We start from the raw sequence: 21,973 nt of genomic DNA, 5'->3' as shown, positions 1-21,973 counted from the left end.
TTGTTTAACTTAATTGCATTTGTCACATTTTTTGTTTAACTTAATTGCATTTATCACATTTTTTGTTTAAAAGATTACACTTATTTTCTTATGCAGTGGTGGTCAGTATAATGAAAGTATGAAAATTAGGGGAGGTTTGTGTAGGTATAAAAAAGTGAGGAATAGTTTGTGTAATTTCACTAAAACTCAGGGGGTGTCAGTATAATTTACTCTACTTTTTTTCCAAAATTTCATAATTTTTTATTTATTTTTAGAATAATTTTTTTAATTCAATTTACTTTTATTTTATCTTCATAAAAAATTGTGTGGCTTTTTGTATTTATTTATTTAGTTTTATTTCATAACTTTTTTTTCTTTTTCCTAAAATTATTATTTGCAGTTTTTATTTTATGTTGGGGAGGAGTATGATAATTAGAATATTAAATCTTTTACATTTTATATTTATGTCTTGCTTTGATTTTTAGTTGTGATATTTACAAGACTTATTGGTATTGTTTATTTTACTTTTTAGTATCTATATTTTTAATTATCTAGTGACCTTATGGAGTTATAAGACATTGATACTTAATATTTTTTATTAAAATACTTTATGTTATTGTTTGCTTTTTGTTTTATTGTATTATTATTTTATTTTTTATATTATGTTATGTTATATTATTTATTTAATTTTTGTTAATCGTCATGATAATGTCTACTATATGCCCACAACGCTATTATAATTACATTTTGGCAACCGCCATGGACAACACGAATGTTGGACAAACTTTCACTCCACTGCTTCTTAATTGAAATAATAATCTAATGGTAGCAGAGAGTATCTGACCTGTTTAGGTTTAAAAAAAATTAGTTTACATATTGGGGGATCAAATCATGTTGTTCTTCACACAAAAAGATAGGGAAAAATCTTCTCTAGGGCAGGTGGGGCAGCAACCCCCGTTATATATTTTTAAACATTATTGTAGAGATATTTTTTGGGGTATATTTCAAACGTCAACAACAAAACTCAAGAACAATATTTCTACATGATTTTTTGGATATGAAAAAAATTCATTATTCTTTTCAAAACTCTTACTATACGCTTTATGAGGCTTCATCATCTACAGTATCAAGTCACACCTTTCAAGCTTCCACTCTCCTATACCTAAATAGCTTTTCATAACTCTCCAACTCAAACCTCGATTGTTTTTTCACTCTTAAAATGTCATATTCACTCTTATAAATCTGTTTTCTTCAATTGTTTTTGCACTTGAGTATAATAAAATTGAAAATAATTAAATATAATATATATTAATTCTCCATAGACACATTATCCTATGCTTATAAAGTCATGATATGGTTACTTATGACTTGTTTGTTTCTTGCAATAATTCTCATTTATTGATGTTTCATTCGTTGTTAATGAACTATTTTCTAATTGATTAATTTTAATATGATTATTATATTATGTATGTGTGTTACTCTTAATTTTGTTATATCTATCTTTCTATTTTTTCTCTTTAAAATTTATAGTTTTCCTTAAAAAATAGTTTTATCAAACTCAAGCATACATTATTTTAGTTCTCCATTTGAAAGGATGGAAAAACCGACTTTATGCTCAAAATTATAAAGTTCTGAGTTTAAAATATATATAATATTTATAAGAGATAAAAAAACTTATTTGTGCTTTAGAATATTTAGAATTTATTAATAGATTTGTTCGGTTAAATTTTCCATTATATTTCTTGTGAATTTAAACATGAGAAAATAATTCATATTTATATTTAAAATTTATATATATTCTAATGATTTCATATATTATTTATGTATAAATCATAGTGTTGCCCCTCTATAATTATTGTCAAGATCCACTGCAAAAAAGGATGCATGCATCACAATTCTATAATACCAATTAGCATAATAAAATTATTTTATAGCCTAATTATCAAAACAAAATTTACAAAAATTGAGAAAATAAAATAATATTGAGGCTTATAAAGGTGACAAACTATATGAGAAGCACCCACGTAATATATTAAGCATTCATTCCGATTAATATTGTTGGGTTTATTCAAGTGTGGTACTCACACTTGAGGGGGAGATTGTTGGGTTTATTCAAGTGTAAAGTCCCACATTGGATATGCGGGGAGGAATGAAAGAGTTTATAAGAAGGAAAGACCCATGGAACTAATGCTTTAAGGCTTTGGTTCAAGACGTGGTGCCTCACTTGTGACTCTTCACTCTTCTCATACCCATGTAACAATGGAACTCCCTAGTAGTTGGAGGCTCCCCGATTGCAGTCTGGTCCAACAAGTGGTATCAGAGCCATGGTTCGGCTGGGACATGGTGGACTCAAGGGGGAGCAGACCGGAAAGTGTGTGGTACCCACACTTGAAGGGGAGATTGTTGGGTTTATTCAAGTGTGAAGTCCCACATTGGATATGCGGGAATGAGTGAAAGAGTTTATAAGAAGGAAATGATCACAAATTAGTAAGATGGAGAAAGAATCTCCTCCAAATTAAGTCACTAATAAAACAATTCATGAAGCAAAATTTACTCTACCAATCCATATAATATGACAATAACAATAAATAGGATACTTTATTTTGGGATTAGAATGACTTTGAAAATAAAAAAATGGGAGGCACAATTGAAAAACAAAGGACATGCACATAATAATATAACTCACTTTGGCATTCACATTGAACAAAATATATGTGAAGAGGGAAATATGTAACATTGGTGTGAACAGTGACATGTGATAGAGACTAATATTAATAGTATGTTGCAGTTTGGTAAAATTAGAGTCTAAATATATAATATGATAGAGACTAATATCAATGACATGTTGTAATTTGGTAAAAATAGAGTCTAAATATGTAATATGATAGAGACTAATACCAATGACATGTTGCAATTTGATAAAAGTAGATTGTAGAGGTGTTTTCCCCGATCATCTTTTAATTTGCATTGTTGGGTTGCAACATCTTGGGGATCCCTCCTTCCTTCCACACACTTATTATGGGACAAAATTCTCTTTATGTGATTTGTGTTTTTGTCTCTCCAAATTTACTTTTCTTTTTTGCCAAAGAAAGTACGGATTAGGAGCTTAAGGTTTGGACATGATGATGTATTGTATGAATTATGAATTCAAGGGAAACATAATTGTTAACATTTGGTTGCATGTATTGGTTGCTAAAATTTAAAGTCGTGTGAACATTATGAGATTTTAACTGGGCAATGTAATATGAAAATATAATATGACAATAACAATAATAATATAATATACTGGGAGACATAATTGAAAAACAAAGGATTCCCACACGTTAATATAACTCACTTTGGCATTTCATTAAATAAAATGTAAACGAAAAGGAAAAAGATAAGCATAACTTACATTTCTTAATACATAAGAAAATCTAGTTGGAAGAGTGGAAGAAGGAGAATTGAATAAGATGAACAAATATGGTAGAAGTTATAAACTTGTTGTACTATTGATGCAAATTTTTCTACCAAATGTAAAATGCAAACTGCATTCCATCTGAAACTGAATATATGCCTTTTACATTGTAGTTACAAATGAGATTAATGTACATTTAAGACCCTATAAATGTAAACTAAATTTGTGAAAGTGAGGAAATGACAAATTATACCATGTGTTGGTAGTTAAACATGTATTTGTTTTATATATTAGTATAAATATAATATTTGCTTATGCCTTTTATAGTCATTTACTATTATATTTATGTGGTGATCATTATTAAATTCTAACAAAAAATAATATTTGATGAATTATGGATATCGATCGTGTAATAAAAACTTCAAAACATATCCAAAAGATAACAAGGTAATCACTATTACATTGTTCGATACTTATAGTTTTCCAGGCATCTTCTAATTTTTTGACTCATTAAAAAAGAGTTGAAAATCTATTAGAGTCATTCGGTAAAAATAATAATTGAAACTTGCTTGTAACTTTAAAAAAAATGAGTTTGTAGTGTTTGAAAGCTACTTTTCACAAAGTTATTTCAAGTAGCGTCTTTCAAAATAACTTTCAATAATTTGCTTATCAAATTTTCCCTTAAATATTTAAAAAATTACATTAGATGCCATCAATTAAAATCTCAATTTAAAATTACATTAGATGCCCTTTAATATTTTCCAACTTGTTTTTTATGTGATGTACACATTTTTTGCATTTGATTGTTACATGAAATATGAAATATTCGTATTAAATATTTTAAAAATATATAGTCTGTGAAAAAATATTATAAACTTTTATAACTTAATTGGATTTTTGAAGAAAAAAATGTTGAAAAATATTAATATAAAATAAACGAACAAGATATTACATATTCAATTATAACTAAAATATAAAAATAAATGATTATTTAAATTATATTTGTATCTATTTACTCCAATTAATACATAATAAATAAATATTGTATGTTCTTTTTAGTCATTTTTTCAAATTTCAATTAATTGTAAAACTAGCTTTAACGAATAAGTCTAATTTAATAAGTTACATATATATAACTACAAACTTACAATTACCTTAAAAAATACAAGCTAGTTTTCATGAACAGAGCGTATACATAATATAGTATATTTAATTCCATTTTGATTTGATATTTTCCTTAATATTTTACATAATATCCCTCCCCTTTTGTACACTCAAACAACTCATATTTGTATATGGAAAATGTTAAAGAGTGCTCTTTAGCCTTTAGGTAATTGTTAAAAAAATGTATTGAGGAATTCTAAAACTCAATTTACTTTATGGTGCACATCTTCTATATTTGAATTCCTCTACAGTTGATTTTATCAATCTTTAATACAATCATTTATACATATATACTCTATATTGAGTATCACATAGAAGATGTGAGTATAATTGCATTAATCTCTTTTAAAAGAGATAGATGTAATCTTTTAACTATGATAGAGATTATAATTAAACTATGAGAAATATTAATATGATTTAAATTATAACTTCTTATTAAGTGTTGGGAGGAGGATGTGTAACAAAATGGCATGCTGATCTTCTTGGTAGTTGTTTAGAAACTCCTCAACCCATATTGAAATGCTGGTAGCACCAAACAACAATGAACAAAGAAGGATATGCACTTCAAAATTATTGGAGATATAACAAGCTCTTAATTAAAAATATTTAAGCATTAATTACCCAATACTTATATATCTTAGATAAGGTTTTTTACACCACTTCAAATTTAAACAAACTTTTCAAACATTTTCTCTTTGTTCTATCAAGATTCAAGAGTATCTCTTCACCTTTTTTTAGCTAATAAGGAATTAGTCTTTTTTTGGGTTCGTGGCTATCCCTCCCAAACTTATATATATAAGTTTTAAATCACCCCTCATTTTAAAGATAACATGATTATTTTATAAGTCTCTCATTCCGCTAGCAATGGTCAACATCAGAATATCTGCACCATATTGACTTTTTTAATTAGTTTACTTTTCTGTTTTATTTTTCAAATGCATATATACACATATGAAGAAAAAAATTAAATAAGAGATAAAAATAATTATAAAATATTAACTATCCTGATTAAAACTTGACAATCAAACAAGTATTGTCTTGCTCATGTATATGGTTGTAAGAAGTTCCGGTCAGTTAGGTCTTGTTTGAGATTGGAGTTTTGGAGGGGAAGGGAAATGATAACTTTGGGAAGGTTTTGGAGGGTTTCTCAAATCCTTCATGTGTCTATTTTTTAAGTTCCCTTAATTTGAGGTTTTTGTAAATGAATTTCAAACCTAAATATGTTTAGTAATAATATATAATTATATATTATTGTCCATTTCTCATTGTTAATTACATTTTAAAAGGAAAATAAAAAATATTTTTACATTATCATTAGTTTATTTTCCTTCATCTAAATCTTATACTCTCAAACAAGAGAGAGAATTTTCTTCATTTTCCCTTCCTCCTCTTTCTAACCCTTTTATCTCTCTCCTTTCCTTTCCCTCATAACTCCAAAACAAAACCTAAAAAAATCAAATAAAAAAGTTGGTTCATTTTGGTTAATGCAAAAACAGAAGTGGACATAACCTACCATTATTATTATTTACCATCAAGATTGTAATGTAATAAACTTATTGGGTCATTGATGTTCGTGGAGTATCAATTTACTACAATTCATTATTATATTCTCATAATTATGTAGTTAAATACTTGTTTTGTAAAATGTGTTTATAGGATTGAAGATGAGTCTAATTGAGTCAAACTTAGGATTAGTCAATTCGTTCTAATAAGAATTGATTCTATTTAAAACTTGATTTGATTTGAGTTTGCAAATTGTCACTTCGAATTGGTTTAGTTTATAAGAAGTTCATAAACTATTCAATTTAACTTATTAACTCAATTTATTCACTATGTGAGTTCAAATATTGATTGTTTATTTAATATCTATAACCTTAAAAATTATCTACATATATGTAATATATATATCTATGTGTGCAACTATATATATATATGCGTGATCGAGCATGCTTATCATGAGTTTAATAATAATTAAGTTTTACTCTTTATCCAACAAAATTAATTTTTAAATCAAGTTCAACTAATTTAAATCACGAACTAAATAAGAACTCAAATTTCAAACAAATGTTGAGTTAAGTTGATTATATTCATTGTTAGTTTAAGTATCAAGTTATGATGTATTTAATTTGAACATATTCTAGAATAGTTTTTTTTACTTGTTACCATATATGTCAAGTTAATTAGATACTTATTTATTTAAGTTATTTTATACTTTTTTGTTTTGTTTTTATTCATAAAATGACAAGAATTTTATAAAAAAAATTACTATCATTTTCTATGTTTTTTAATTTTTTGTTTAGATTGAGTAAATCAATGCACATGTTCTTAGAAATACAAGTACACTGGTGTGAATGTGAAATTCCATGGTGATATTATTAAAATAAGAATATAGGTTGATATGGAAGAGTATTGACAATATATTAATAATTTAAGATAAAGAATCTCATCTTGAGTTATTAAAGGGAAGGAAACAAATAAAAACAGATGATTGTGTTACACGTGAGTGTCTTCACTCATTCCTAGGCATGATGTGTGTCACTGTCATCTAAAACGAAAACAAACATTAAAACCAATCTCATCATATATGGAAAATAGTCTTTCTTCCAAATGGATAATTACGAATGAGTTTTATATATTATAATCACTATTAAATATATATAAATTTTTATATTAATAATAATATTGTCTTTGACAACTAACATGTGAAACAAAATTATTCTTTATTTATAATGCTACCCTATCAGTAATATACCATTACTCATTATACATTTTAGTAATGATATTCTATTACTTATTGCAGTGATTCACATTCTTATTTATATAGAGAATTAATTTTTTTTATTCATGTTGATTATAATTATCTATTAATTTTGCTTTAAAAATAAAAATATTAAGAGCAAAATAAAAAAAACAAAATCATGATAGTAGTTATTTCAAGTTTTGATTTTATGTATAGTATAAAAGTATAGATATTATTGTTAAATCTATTACGAACTAATCATCTTCACCACTATAATCATTTGTTCATTCTTCAAATACAAATAATTGATATAATGTAAATCTTTACCCATATAATACATGAATTATATAAAGATTTATACAAAATTGTTATATCAGTAGTTGACTTATATTGTTCATGAATAGATGTACTGATTTTATATACGTGCAAATTACACTTATATATATACACATAATATCTCGAATCATCTTCACCACTGTACAAGAACCGAAGAAAAAGGAACGAATATGGAGATCAAACCTGGTATGTCAGCACTCGTCACTGGCGCTGCCTCTGGAATCGGTAACTAACCTCCTTTACTTCTCTCCATTAACGTGTCATTCATATCCATTAATATCAATTATGCTATTCTGTTTAACTTCTCAGTAATATATTATACTGTTTTTCATATTGGATTAATTAAAGTAACCATAGAGGTATAATTCAATCAAGTTTAATCACAATTACTTATACTATTGATTTATGTGTGTAGTCTGATTACTTGTTTCTGGATTTTATACAGGGAAGAGTCTTGTCCTAGCTCTTGCAGAGAAAGGTGTATTTATCACACTTGTTGATTTCTCTGAAGAAAAAGGAAGAGAAGTTGCAGCTCTTGTTCAGAAAATTAATACCAAGTTTCATCCTAACTTAGATTTTCCATCTGCTCTGTTTTTTAAATGTGATGTCACTAACTCAAGTAAGTTGGAATTTCCTGCTTATTAAAACTTTGGGTAGCTGTTTTTGGTGGAGTGTTAGAACATGACGAAATATGAAAAAATATAAGTTCGATTGCATGCGATGTTTTAAATTGTGGTTGTGGCTACTTGGTTACGGCTGTTGCGATGTGAATTGGGTTGTGACAACATGAAATTTTTTGTGATTAAAAAGAGTTTTTGAATTTGATACAATATAATGCAGTTGTATTTCATCCTGATGCGGCTACATAATTACGATTTTGTGTCACACCACAATTGTGGGGTGTTGTGATTATGGAGGTCTCCACAACCATATTGTGCCACATGAGGTGATGTAGTCCGCAGTTTGACACCATGCACAGAATACTACGTGAGACATTTTGGTTCAATTAACAAAGGTGGGAACTAAAGAGAACAAAGGTTCTATCCCGTGTCAAATGTTACCCAGTGACCAGTGTTGTCATTCTGTTTAGTGAAGTAGCATCACTTAACAGAGAAGGAAGCAATTAATAAAGTTTCTTAATCATGGGCATGTATTCGTTTCTTCCTTATGTTCTAACTATCATGAAGTAGCATAATATAAACATATGAATGTCATAAATCACTAAAGGCACATGCTATTTTGATTGTCCTTAATGTACACTGATGTATTAACTTACAAACATCAACAGGAGACCTAGCTGCTGCGTTTGAAAAGCATTATTTGACATATGGAGGACTAGACATTTGTATTAACAGTGCAGGGATTACTAATCCTATAGAATTCCGTAAGGATCAAACAGATGGCACTCGTTCATGGAAGCACACTGTTAATGTCAATTTCACTGCCGTTATTGAATGCACTCGTCTTGCGGTAAGTTTAGATTGCTACCTGGTTTTCCTAATATCTTGCAAGTAAATCTTTTACTTGATGCTCCAACAGAAATTTCATTCACATTCTCAATCAAGAAAATTATCATGCTTCGCTTTCGTACAATCACATTATAATTTACATATGTTAGTTCACCATTTGTTGCTTAAATGACAAAAAAGGATTAAAACCATTGTTTATTACTGACTTTGATTATCTACATTCTAATAGATTAAAACCATGGAAGCTGCCAAAAGGCCTGGTGCGATTATCAATGTGGGTTCTGCTTCTGGTCTTTATCCAATGTATTTCGATCCTATCTATTCGGCCTCTAAAGGTTTGTCAACTACCAGCTTTGGTTATGGTATACTCCTAAAAAGCTTTCCGTGGAATTTATAAAAATAAATGTGCCATATGAAAGAGCTTAAAGAACTAGTGAACTTAAAAAGTGAAGCTGTTAATTATGATCATTAATGTGGAGGAATATTGTACTTGAAGCGTGGATGAAGCAACGGCCACAATGTTACCTTCTGCCTAAATCCATGGTTACTATTCATATGGAATTTGGTTGCATGCAGAACAATGTGTTTGTGTAATAATATGTTAAACACTAGTTTTGATGTATGCTTGCTATTGTGTGTTTATAAATTCCTTGTATTTATGGAATTGTTTCAATGATCAAAATCATGAAGGTGCTCCGAGTTACACCTCTGTCCTCATCTCTTTCTCTCTAGTAAACATTCTTATCCACAAATACAAATAGAATAAAGAGACACAAATATTGTCATGTCCTTGTATCTATTTGATTGTCTTACCTTGTGTTTAGGAAAATACGTAATCAAAATTATGCTCCTTTAACTGAGAAGTTATTCACAAGGAAAATTTAATCTAAAACAAGTATGTTTTAGCATTTCGGTGAGGGTCAATTAATTGGTTTTATATCTCTGTTACTAGAATTTGCTTAAGTTAACTTGATATTGCTTCCTAAAAGACTGGGCTATGCTTCTACAGGTGGTGTTGTTATGTTTACTAGAGCTCTTCGTCTATACAAACGTCAAGGAATTCGAATCAATGTGCTTTGCCCTGAAGTAAGAGCTGTAATTGAATAATTGATGCTTTTGACTATATTATTAATCTTTAATCTGTGGAACATTAAATATCTTGATGAAATTGACTGGAATTAATTTTTATTTTTCCGCTGCTGTAAAGTTGACTACTATTTTCTGTGTTCTGTAATTTGTTGACATGATTCAACTTTTAGAACAGATTCCTTATAATGCTTTAATACAATTTACTAGAAATTCACTGAAATTGCATGCAGTTTATTGAAACTGAGATGGGCAAGAAGGTGGATTCCAAATTTGTCAGTTGGATGGGGGGCTTTGTACCTATGGAATTGTTGGTAAAAGGTATGTCTATATATCTCCCTGTTCTCTCAGGTGGCTTGCCAAATCAAAATGCTTTGTATATGTCTCCATTATATGGTGAATATCAAAAAAGCTCCAAATGGCTGATTGATTGGTTTTCTGCTACTCCAATTTGCATGCACATTGCTCAAGTGCATAGTTTTTTTGTTGGTCAATATTTTTAATGTACACACCAATTTTGATATGAAAGTGTTTTAACCTTTCAAGGTGCTTTTGAGCTCATCACGGATGAGAGTAAAGCTGGTCATTGCCTATGGATAACAAATCGTCGAGGTTTGGAGTACTGGCCCACCCCATCAGAGGAAGCAAAGTACTTGACAAGTTCCGTCTCACATTTGAGGCAAAGATCCGAATTCAAAGCTCCATCAGTTAAACTCCCTGATAGTTTTGAGAAAATGTGTGTATTTGAACTGTATTTCCCTTGTAATAACAAATATATGCCCTTTGGAGATGTTTATTTTCTATTTCCATACAGTTTTATTGAAGAGAGAGTGCAATGCAATTATATCTTCAAATTGACTGTTCTATTGACTATTTATGCTCATTTTATTTATTGAAAGACAGGTTATTTAGTGGTTTTAAGTAGCTGCTAATTCTTTGCAGAGTTGTTCAGATCTTGTCTCACAACTTTCGGAATGCTACCACCATCGTAAGAACACCACTGGGATTACCTGTAAAACCAAAGCACGCTGTTGTGAAGATAATTTATGCTGGTGTAAATGCTAGTGATGTAAGTTGCTATATCTTTCTTAGAGGACTCTTGCATGCATATTTTTTAGTTTAATTGGATTTTTTTTGAAGTATCCCATGGATATGTCCAACCCCTAACTTCCTGAAATAGCTTCACTTTCTGGTCATAAGACTAATTTGGCAAAAAGTAGTCTAGCAGGGTTGAATGTGGAAAGTAAAATTTTGGTCGCTTTTGCTATGTTGGCGGTTACCAATCTTTTCCGAGCCCTCTCACTAATCTTGGTGTCACTCGGAGAGATAATTCTTGGGCCTTGTCTTTTTGGGATTAGTGGTGTTTAAGTTTTCCAACTGTTTAAAACTTTGAAGGGTTCTTTTTCCTCCTTAGGATGTTGGATTACTCTTATTCAATCTTGTTTTTCTAGCATGCCTTTGTAGTTTCTCTACTGCTTTTGCACAATGGAGGCTGTTGTCCAAAGAATTGAGACTTTAGTGAATCATGTGGGATTTCCTCTGGTTAGGGGTTGGAGATATGAGGAGAGACCATCTTGTGAATTTGGAGGTGTTTTGTAGATCTAAAGGGATAGGGTCTGATCTTGACAATTTGGTGTATGAGAATGTCGCTTTTGATGCTTAGTGGCTTTAGCATTTTCCTCTTTAGTTTTCCTCACTATCACATAAGGTTATTTGAATAAGTATGGTTTACATCCGAATGGATTTTGGGCAGCAATTGTGCGAGCAGGATTGCCCATATTAGTCCTTGAAAGTTTATTTCTCAGGGATTATCTTCTTTTAGATCTCTCCTATTTTTGACAATTGACATTGAGTGATGGCTCTTGACTTCTTGCACCAAATTCTAGGAGGACGCATGGGATGGGAATGTTCCTCTATTCGAGGATTTTCCAATGCCTTTCAGCTTTCTTCTCTTCATAATACACCTATTTGTCGGTCCTACTCTTCTTCATCGAAAAAATCGCACATTCACAGTGCATAATGTTTTATGCATGCTCAATGAAATATTCATGGAAGGACCTATCGTGATACTGTAAAACATGCAAAGATTCAGTTGATAAAACTAACTTTGAAGGACCAAAATGAGAAAACACATGCCTTTTAGATTACTATAACATCATGCCTATTTTATAAATTTGTAATTTTGACAAAGATGATAGAATTCTGAAAAATTTAAGCTAATTGGTGAACACTGAGACTTTGGCACTCAGAATTATTTGCTCCTAGGTACCGACGGTTAATAGCTTCTCTCATGCTTGAATAGTTTGATTGATAACTTAAGATGACATGAGCAATGAGGATAAAAAAGTGGCATGTCTCTCTAGCATGGATACTATTGGGCTGTAACTTTAAATGGGTGTCATAACGGATCAAATAAATGGAGTCTCATATTATCAGCTCCTCTTTTTAAAGTCTACACCTGTTAGAAAGTTTCTTCAATTTGACTTTAGAAAAATACAAAGCATCTTGACATTGAGTAATATTATTATTCCTTTAAAATACACAGATTTCCCCACCCTCTGCTTTCACTTTCTATATGTCCTTTCTTTATCTAGAGCTGTATCTTCATTTAGAATTCTAACACGAATCTATAATGATAGGTAAATTTTAGTTCAGGCCGCTATTTCGGTGGCAACAACAGTGATACTGCTTCTCGTCTTCCATTTGATGCAGGATTTGAGGTATATTAAGATTTATCCCCAAGTGTAGATTTCTTGATATGAGATGTACCACTTGATGCAGCATCCCTGTTCTTGCATTTATAATAAACTTTTATGCTATATTTTAGGCTGTAGGAATAATTGCCGCAGTTGGGGATTTTGTCACAGACTTGAAAGTTGGTATGCCTTGTGCATTCATGACTTTTGGAGGTTATGCTGAATTCATAACGGTGAGCAGTGCTTAACATATTGTCAGGGATTCTTCTTTCATATTAATGGCATAATCACTGCATTTCCACCCATCACTTATTCTCGAAATATCAATTGTTATTATTTAGTTCATCTGATGAATGTTGATGTTGTCTTGTTACTTGGGTTAGATTCCTTCAAAATTTGCCCTTCCAGTGGCTAGACCAGATGCAGAAGTTGTTGCCATGCTTACATCAGGATTAACAGCCTCAATTGCTCTAGAAAAGGTTGACTAATATTAGATCCTCTTCTTGCTTAAGCAGTATCTTAGTTTATTATTATTTGAAACTCTTCTCATCTCATGTATCGACGTAAGTCAAGTTTCTCAATGATTTGATACCTATTGAGAAGATTATATGTAGTTCGGTTCATCTTCGGCTGGAGTGGCTTGTCCTAATAAAAGCTTCTTTTATACACTGCATAGGCAGGAGCAGCACAGATAGAATCTGGAAAAGTGGTCCTTGTTACTGCTGCTGCCGGGGGAACTGGGCAATTTGCTGTTCAGGTGCTTCATAAATTCCGTGACACTATTGCCACTTTCTCAAACATATGCATATGTGTATATCTTTCTTGGAATTATTTGCTTAAACCAATTGCTTGCTTCTTGATATTCCATAGTGGTAGGCGAGTTCAACTCCTCTCCAGTACCTGAGAAACCAGTACTGGAATACATGGATGAGATTTTTTTTTTAAATTTCTTATTTATTTTTAATAGAAAATAACATGTAATCATAACCGTTAAAAGAATTATTTTGCCACATGTCTTAATCCTTTCTAGTACAGGACTCTCCAGTACTGAAGAGGATCCCCACACTTGGTAGGCAGAGACTAGGCAAACTAACATAATGTTCTAAACAAGATTCAGCAGATTACTGTATCTTTTATTCTTCTTATTTTCTTTAGCACTTTTCACATTGGTAGACTTTTATTATTGATACCATGTTATTCTCTCATTTTACAAAGCACTACTTGTTCTTGAGATGAAACAAATAACTCTTACGTGTTCCCTTGTTTCCCTGAGACCAAAGATAACTAACCATTATTTTAGGACAAAGACGGCTATTGGTTCTTATTGTAATTATTTAATGTGAGATTATGTGTTTCGGCCTTTTCTTTGTAGGTTCTTAGAATCTAAATATGAAGTTCTATTCTATATCTATTAAAGAAAGGAAGGCAGAAAAGTAGTCAAGATACACTATCTCTTAAAACAGTTTATGACTTTGCTAACTGTTGTAACAAAGCATTACTTTGAAAAATAGAAACAGATGAAAAAGAAATTATAATAAGAATAATTAAGTTTGTTCAAATCTCTTAATATGTAACTAGGTTGGACGGCGTTTGCATCTAGATTTCTTAATTCAACATTTGCTTAATTTTTCTCCAAAGATGTTCCATGCTTGACCTAGTAATTTGGACTATTTATGCAGCTTGCAAAATTAGCAGGAAATACAGTGGTTGCAACTTGTGGAGGTGGGGCAAAGGCCAAACTTCTGAAAGAATTGGGAGTTGACAGAGTCATAGACTATCATAATGAAGATATAAAAACAGTATTATTTTTCATCCTCTGATTCTTTCTAGGATTCTGTTCATATTTACTGCTTTTATTGTTGTTGTTTTTAAATAAAAGGATAAGTGTGTGGTCTTATTTACATAAAACAAACCGAAAACCTTATAACTGATAATACTGAGACAATCAAATCTGTTCCTTATTGTAGTCTCTTTTTAAATACAAGTGCATGTCATATAGAAATGTCATATAGTAGCACAACACCTTGAGCTTAAAGTACAAAAAATTGAAAGAAAATATATGAATACCAGAGAAGAAATATTTATTTCTGAACGAAACTACTGTCCACTCTAGCCAAATATGCTCTATCGAACAGGCAAAGCTTTTGGTATCACCGTAACATAATTGTTGACAAAAGCTGTTAAACTCACTGGACATAACTGAACTGGTCCAAAAGTAATATAATTTGCATCATGATGTTTAAATGGTCTTTTACACAGGGAAGAACATTTAAACATCATAATTTGTATCTCAATAAATAACCAATGTTCTAATCAGGACTAAAATTTAAGTTAGAAAGGGCTTTTTTATGGGAAAAATGCATGCTTTCAACCAGCTAGATGGAGTGATTTTACTTTGTTGATTGTAGCCTGGTCTTTGTTGGAATAAGTTACACAAACCTTTCCTATTAACATGTTAAATTTATGACTTTACTATGCAGGTTCTAAGGAAAGAGTTCCCAAAAGGTATCGACGTTATCTACGAGTCTGTTGGTGGTGACTTGTTAAAGTTGTGCTTGAATGCTTTGGCAGTCCATGGACGACTCATTGTTATTGGCATGATTTCTCAGGTTTTTCTATATTTTTTATTTTCTTTCTCATGCCACCAATGTACTTTCACCGCATCTTCGAAACAAACAAAACTACACTTTTCTTGAAGAGCAAGTACTGACTAATTTAGTGATTTTAAATTCAAAATTATGCTCTGGATTTTATCCTCATTTAAGTATTGGAAAATGGATTTAGTGATGCTCTCTTTATTGTCTCCTATCCCAGTAGCTATAAATGCCCCCATCAGCTGTAAATGTTCCTCGTTGCCCCTCTTTACTCCCCACTTACCCCTTCTGTTTTACACATTTATTGTGGGTCTATCTGTTTTTTCAAGAGTAATAGTTTACTGGGTTATAAATTGCAGTAAGCTGTTTATGTCCCCTTAAGAAATGTGTTGTTTTGTTACATTTTTCTTCTGAGTGAACAATATCGATTTCAAATTCTTCTATCCAAAAAATTTAATGATTTCATATTCATTGTTTTCGTTTATATCAGTATCAAGGAGATAGTGGTTGGACGCCATCAAACTACCCTGGATTATTAGAGAAGCTCTTGGCCAAGAGTCAAACTGTGGTATGTAGCATTATGATAGTTTTGTGCACTTGTAGGTCATTATTACTACTGTGTTTCCGATTCCTTAATTTAATGTCACATTATTATTGTAACCTACAAAGCTAAGAATATACATATCATTCAAGATTCAAATTATTTTGAGTGTGAAAGTTGAACGTTCAAACCTCAGTTCTTCCATCACTTCAGATCATGCAGTGATGAAATAAATATACTTTTTCTTTGAATTCTTGGGTTAGTTATTACTGCTGCATTCTTAATTAACAAAGTCTTCCTAAAACAACATTTTTCATCCTAGAACTCGGCATAGGGTTTTGAAATGTTGAGACATAATTTATTATTTTGTAACTAGGAAAATCTAATATTTTTAAGCATGCAACTAAATGTAAATACAACATCATTACTAGTTTGTTACTGAACAGAGTAATTTGAATTGCTACTTTCACTGTCGGGCTAATTTTAGATGATTGTATTGATTTCTAGCCAAAATAATTCTAATTTTGTACTACCAGTTAATTTGTTAATATGTGGTTGACCTATTAATCACTTATTTGTTTAATGTTTCCTTCCCAGGAATTATGATCTTACATTCAAATGTCCCATTTCTTCTGTTACTTCCTTATCTTATGGTTGTACATAACTCCATATTTTCAGGCTGGCTTTTTCTTGGTGCAATATGCTCACTTGTGGCAAGAACATCTTGACAAACTATTTAATCTTTACTCTACTGGGAAGCTAAAGGTAATTTATATACATTCGATATCTATGGATCAACAAAATCATTCTTCCACTCATCTGTGTCTGCTAATTGTTAATTCTTCGCCATTGCCACACTTTTAAAGTTTGTGTTCCCTTACTTTTCTTGTTTGTTTACACAGGTTGCTGTCGATCCGAAGAAATTTGTTGGCCTGCGTTCTGTTGCAGATGCTGTAGAGTATCTGCATTCAGGAAAAAGTGTTGGGAAGGTATTTTACTTTCTTAAGAAATACAATGCAACTTTAATTTTGTAACTAACTATTCTAAAACAATTTCTCTAGGTTCTTGTCTGTGTATTTTACTTTCTTAAGAAATACAGTGCAAATTTTAATTTTGTAACTAACATTTCTGTAAAAATTTTCTAGGTTGTTGTCTCTGTGGACCCTTCTTTCCATCCTCAAGTGGCCAAATTGTAAGTCAAAACATGTCAAATGAGCTTACACAAATGATGTTCAATCAAATTCAAATGCAGAAAGGAGAACTTAAGCATGCGTGCAGCTATTCTCCAAAGATTCAACTGCTGAATTATTATCATTTTTTGGGGGCTAATTATACCATTGTGAGTGTTAGAAATAAGTCAAAAAACGGAATAAGGTTATGATGTTTATTTCTTACAGTATAAAGCATCTATAATGTTCATGAAGTGGTGAACAATTATCTGTTTTGAACCTTACTGAAAATTCAACAGTCTTATCCTTTATTTGCCTTGAAACTTAAGAAGTAGAAACAATTGGTCAAGTGATTCTAATTTGGCACTCCTTCTTCATGATAAAGCCTTGCCTCTTGTATTCAGTAGCATGGTCCACCTCATTCAAAATAAGAGCCCTATCAAATATTTCCGTCCAGAAATAAAAGCAATAGTGTAATATTTATGCATTGTTAGTGTAAAGAGACATTAACAACTTGAACACATCCACCACCCAAACAAAAGGCAAGTGAAAAAGAGACATCATAAGATTGATTCATGAGTTTGTTTGTCTGAGTGGCATATAAGTGATCATGTTACAATTTGGACAGTACATTATGGTCCATGACTATGGGGCCACATTTCAATGTGTATCCTTCACATTGGCAACTACCTATCTTAACCATTAAAATCAAAAGACTATTGGGTAGTCTATCTTTATTCAGATTAAAGATTACTAAAACAATCTAAACATTTGCAATATTTTTTTAATCAAACAATATTAAGGGCTTCTAGTACACATGTTTTGTAAAAGTATAGAAGAAAAGTGATTATTAGTCCATTAAAAGTTGTGTATCTTTGAAATGTTTGAATGATTGGGGAGAAATGAAAACTACTATACCAAAAGATATTTAACTTATGCTAAACAGGACTATCCAGGAGATGCAAAACTGCTTTAACCTTTTTATTTTCCTAGTTAGACTTGTCAAAATTACCAGTATCCATTTCAACACCATACATCAAACTTTTTATTCCCTATAAAATATGAGGAAAAAAATATATACACTATTAGTAAGTTTTTTACACATTATCACCATATCATCCATCATTCATATTAAATCATCATTGAGATCATTAACTCTTAAGTATAAGCAAGACAAATGAATGGTAGATAATGTACTTATTGTGTATAAACCTTTATAATGACAATACATAAATATTACACTAAAAAAATAATACATACAGATATTTTCGTATGAAACAGCAAACCTGACCTCTTACTACAAATACCCCAGTACAGTTATCCCATGTCATGCAATATACCTAATGAATGTTGTTACCCTTGACAAGCATAGCAGTTGAACCATCGGAAGCATTGAACCAATGAACTTCTACTGCCAGATATAATGGCCCATTATTGCACCAAAATCTATCACATCTTCATGTAATGTCTTCTAATAGTGCTGATGGTTCAAGCAAGTTCATCATGAAGTATATTTCCTTATGTTAGATATCATGAAGTATTTCCTTATTGTAGATACTTTATCATAATCTGGAGCGACGGAAGCGTTTAATACCTCCAAAAGGTGAATTCCTATGACCTGACGCACACTTCCTCCCATTTAGATTCGCAGGAAATTTCATATCCCAACCCTCAACGTTCTTTGGAACAGAAACATCAAAAAGAAATTGCCCGAGGACACTATGAGCACTGATGCTTGGTGAGCTGGGCAGAGAAGCGGCTATTTTTGTGTGTTCGTCTTGCAGAGGCCCGGATTCTCTGCCATTTTTATGCCCTTCTGAACTAGGCAAATAGAAGTGGTCACTTGGCCCAAGTGCAACTCTTCTAAGGCTCTAATTTGAATTAATTGCCACCTTCTGCAGGTCACAGATTATCTCAGATATCTCATCCCGCGTTCAATCTATACCAGTTCTTTCTCGTTCGCGGATCATGTTCTGTGAATATATTGAAGTAGTGATAATAACAGTATATGAAAAACAACAATTATAAAACAGATCAAGAGCACAAACTGAAATTTTACTAAGAAATTTAACAACTTGATATTTTCTGCCTTCTAATCCTCCTCAACACAATAAATACTCAAAGAGGATTCCTTTAGGGTTCTGCCCACGATGGGCTTACAAGGCCCAAAATATTAAAAGTAAGACAATTAATATTTATTTAAATTTTGCATAATCAGATAGCCACTTGGGCTTGAGTTTGCTCCTTGTGGGCCTAGTCTGTCCCCCAACTTCAGTGGTGGCCCAATCAATGGTATCATTGCCTATCCCTGCAAGGTCAACCTTGTCCTCAAGGTTAATTGGTATTGGGCTGGGCGTGTGGCCCTGGCCAGTTAGTGCCGTGTGAGAGGGAAATTCAGCATTTGGAGAGGTCAATGCCGTGTGGGGACCGTGTCTGTCCAACACGGTACTCAAAGCACTGTTGGAAAGAGATGTGTCATTAAGATCCAGCACATCTCGAGGTGCATCCTATGGTGTAGTTTGAAAACGCGTTGGAGAGTGGGATGGCACGAGACTCAAAACTGCAGAGTCTGGACGTGGCAGAGCATCCAAGGGTGGAGAAATAACACCTATATCCAACGGCGTAGAGTAAACTGGGGGGTCAGAAGGCTTTAAAGTAAATTTATTGAGTACATTATCATTCACTATACCCAATGAAGGCCCCTTTAATCCTTTCATTGTTTCTTTCTCTTCTCCCCTTTCACCATTTTCCAGAACACTCACCAACGGTTCTATGGTGGTTCTTCCACCTCTCTCTCGAGTAGCATGTGCTGGTATTACTTTATCCCCCTGGTTCGTGACCACCACATTCTCCTTGTGACGGTGGTGATGTCCTTGTGAGATGTTTTCGGTGGAGACCCGAATCTCATCCTTTCCCCATGAAACCCGTGATGGCGCATGAACCAGTGTATGATCACTGTCATAGAAGTGTGAGGGAATATCCTCACGAGCACGGTGCGGGTCACCCACAAATTTCTTAAGCAAGGACACGTGAAAGATTGGGTGGATCCGAGATGATGGAGGGAGAGCTAACTCGTACTCACACTTCCAATGCGTCTTAGCACTTGGAAAGGCCCAAAAAATCAGCGTCCCAGTTTCTGTGAAGAACGACAGTGGACCGTTGTTTGCCGATATGGTTGCAACTTGAGCAATACCCAGTCATGAACAGCAAAGGTAAAATCTTCTCTTCCCGAATCGGCGTGTGCTTTCATCCGTTGTTGTGCTCTATTTAAATGTTGTTTCAATGTGTGAATGAGTTGTCCTCTATTTTGCAGAAACGTTCGTGCCTCGGTGGTTGTTGGCAGCCGTGGAAGGTGGTCCTTCAACGTGGGTGGAGTTCGGCCATACAGAGCCTCACAAGGAGTGAGGTCAGTAGCTGAGTGGTGACAAGTGTTATACCAATATTCCGCAAGAGGAAGATGACTGAACCATTTCTTTGGGTGAGTACCCGTGAAGCATCTTAGATACGACTGAAGACAACGGTTTACCACTTCCGTTTGGCCATCCATTTGAGGATGATAAGAGGTACTAAAACACAGCTGCGTACCCAATAGTTTAAATAATTCTTTCCAAAAAGCACTAATGAAAATTGTGTCTCTGTCGGACACTATTGACTTGGGAATACCATGCAGTTTGCAGATGTCGTCCAGGAACCTGCGAGCTAAGGTGGCAGCCGTGAATCGGGTGGGAAGAGCAATAAAATGGCCATATTTAGTAAGTCGGTCAACAATCACCCAGATGACCGTGTGCCCATGAGAAACAGGTAGATGGGTGATAAAATCCATAGAAATATCCTCCAAACCTTATCTGGAATTTGTAGTGGTTGCAGTAACCCTTTTTGCTTCTGAGTACTGTATTTATTGTATTGGCAGGTAACACAATGGCGAATAAATTCTTTGAGATCTCGAGCCATTCCAGGCCAATAACAAGATGCTGACATTCTGCTAAGGGATGGTTTCCAACCTGAGTGACCACTAATTGGGCAAGCATGAAACTCACGCAGAAGTGTGAGGCGCAGATTACTGATGTCAGGTATAAAAATTCTTGTATCATACAAGATTAATCCATGAGAAAAAGTGAACTTTTTATGCCACGATGTACTTGCTTGTTGATTATTAATTAATTGTTTGCCTGCTGTGCTGTTGTAAAATGTTTGCAACTGTTGGATGATATCGGGAAAGGCTGATGAGATGGAGGAGAAGAGAGATTGCTCGGCTTGGTGGCATCGAGAGAGGGCATCAGCGACCCGATTTGAGGTACCTGATCTATATTTGATCTCATATTCAAAACCGATTAGTTTAGTTGCCCATTTCTGTTGCTCCGGGGTGTGAAATCCCTGGGTCATGAGATGTTTGAGACTTTGTTGATCCGTCAATATATTAATTTTTTTTCCAATGAGGTACTGACGCCATTTTTTACAGATTCGGTGATCGCAAACATTTCCCGAACATAAGTGGAGGCATTCTGCATGCGAGGTGACATTTTCTTACTGAAGAAGGCAAGCGGATGACCGTGTTGAGAAAGAACAGCGCCAATTGCTATGGCGGACGCATCGGTTTCTACCTCAAATACTCTGGAGAAATCAGGCAGCTGAAGCACATGAGTAGTAATCATAGCTTGTTTTAATTTTGTAAAAGCCGACTCGACAAGTGTGGACCATGTAAATTTTTGATGTTTGAGTAGATCGGTGAGAGGAGCGGCGAGAGTGGCGTAGGACTGCACAAATTTGCGATAAAAGCTGGTGAGCCCTAAGAACCCTCTGAG

General features: G+C 32.7%; 1 protein-coding gene and 1 pseudogene across 1 annotated transcript; one reads left to right on the top strand and one right to left on the bottom strand.

Moving 5' to 3' along the window:
• Window positions 7,748–17,482, top strand: LOC109331857 (prostaglandin reductase-3-like). The gene is made up of 18 exons (XM_019566625.1): window positions 7,748–7,841; window positions 8,062–8,235; window positions 8,905–9,086; window positions 9,315–9,420; window positions 10,095–10,171; window positions 10,405–10,492; window positions 10,718–10,907; window positions 11,114–11,240; window positions 12,811–12,891; window positions 12,999–13,100; window positions 13,251–13,346; window positions 13,544–13,624; window positions 14,547–14,666; window positions 15,348–15,476; window positions 15,952–16,029; window positions 16,681–16,767; window positions 16,905–16,991; window positions 17,148–17,482. Exons 1-18 carry the CDS (start codon window positions 7,787–7,789, stop codon window positions 17,196–17,198), a joined length of 1,911 nt encoding a protein of 636 aa, XP_019422170.1. The 5' UTR covers window positions 7,748–7,786; the 3' UTR covers window positions 17,199–17,482.
• The window catches only part of LOC109331027, an 8,716-nt pseudogene continuing 5,461 nt past the window's right edge, over window positions 18,719–21,973 (bottom strand).

Source organism: Lupinus angustifolius, chromosome LG17, assembly GCF_001865875.1.
Source record: "Lupinus angustifolius cultivar Tanjil chromosome LG17, LupAngTanjil_v1.0, whole genome shotgun sequence".
Taxonomy (NCBI): domain Eukaryota; kingdom Viridiplantae; phylum Streptophyta; class Magnoliopsida; order Fabales; family Fabaceae; genus Lupinus; species Lupinus angustifolius.
This window is presented reverse-complemented; position numbering and strand designations above follow the sequence as displayed.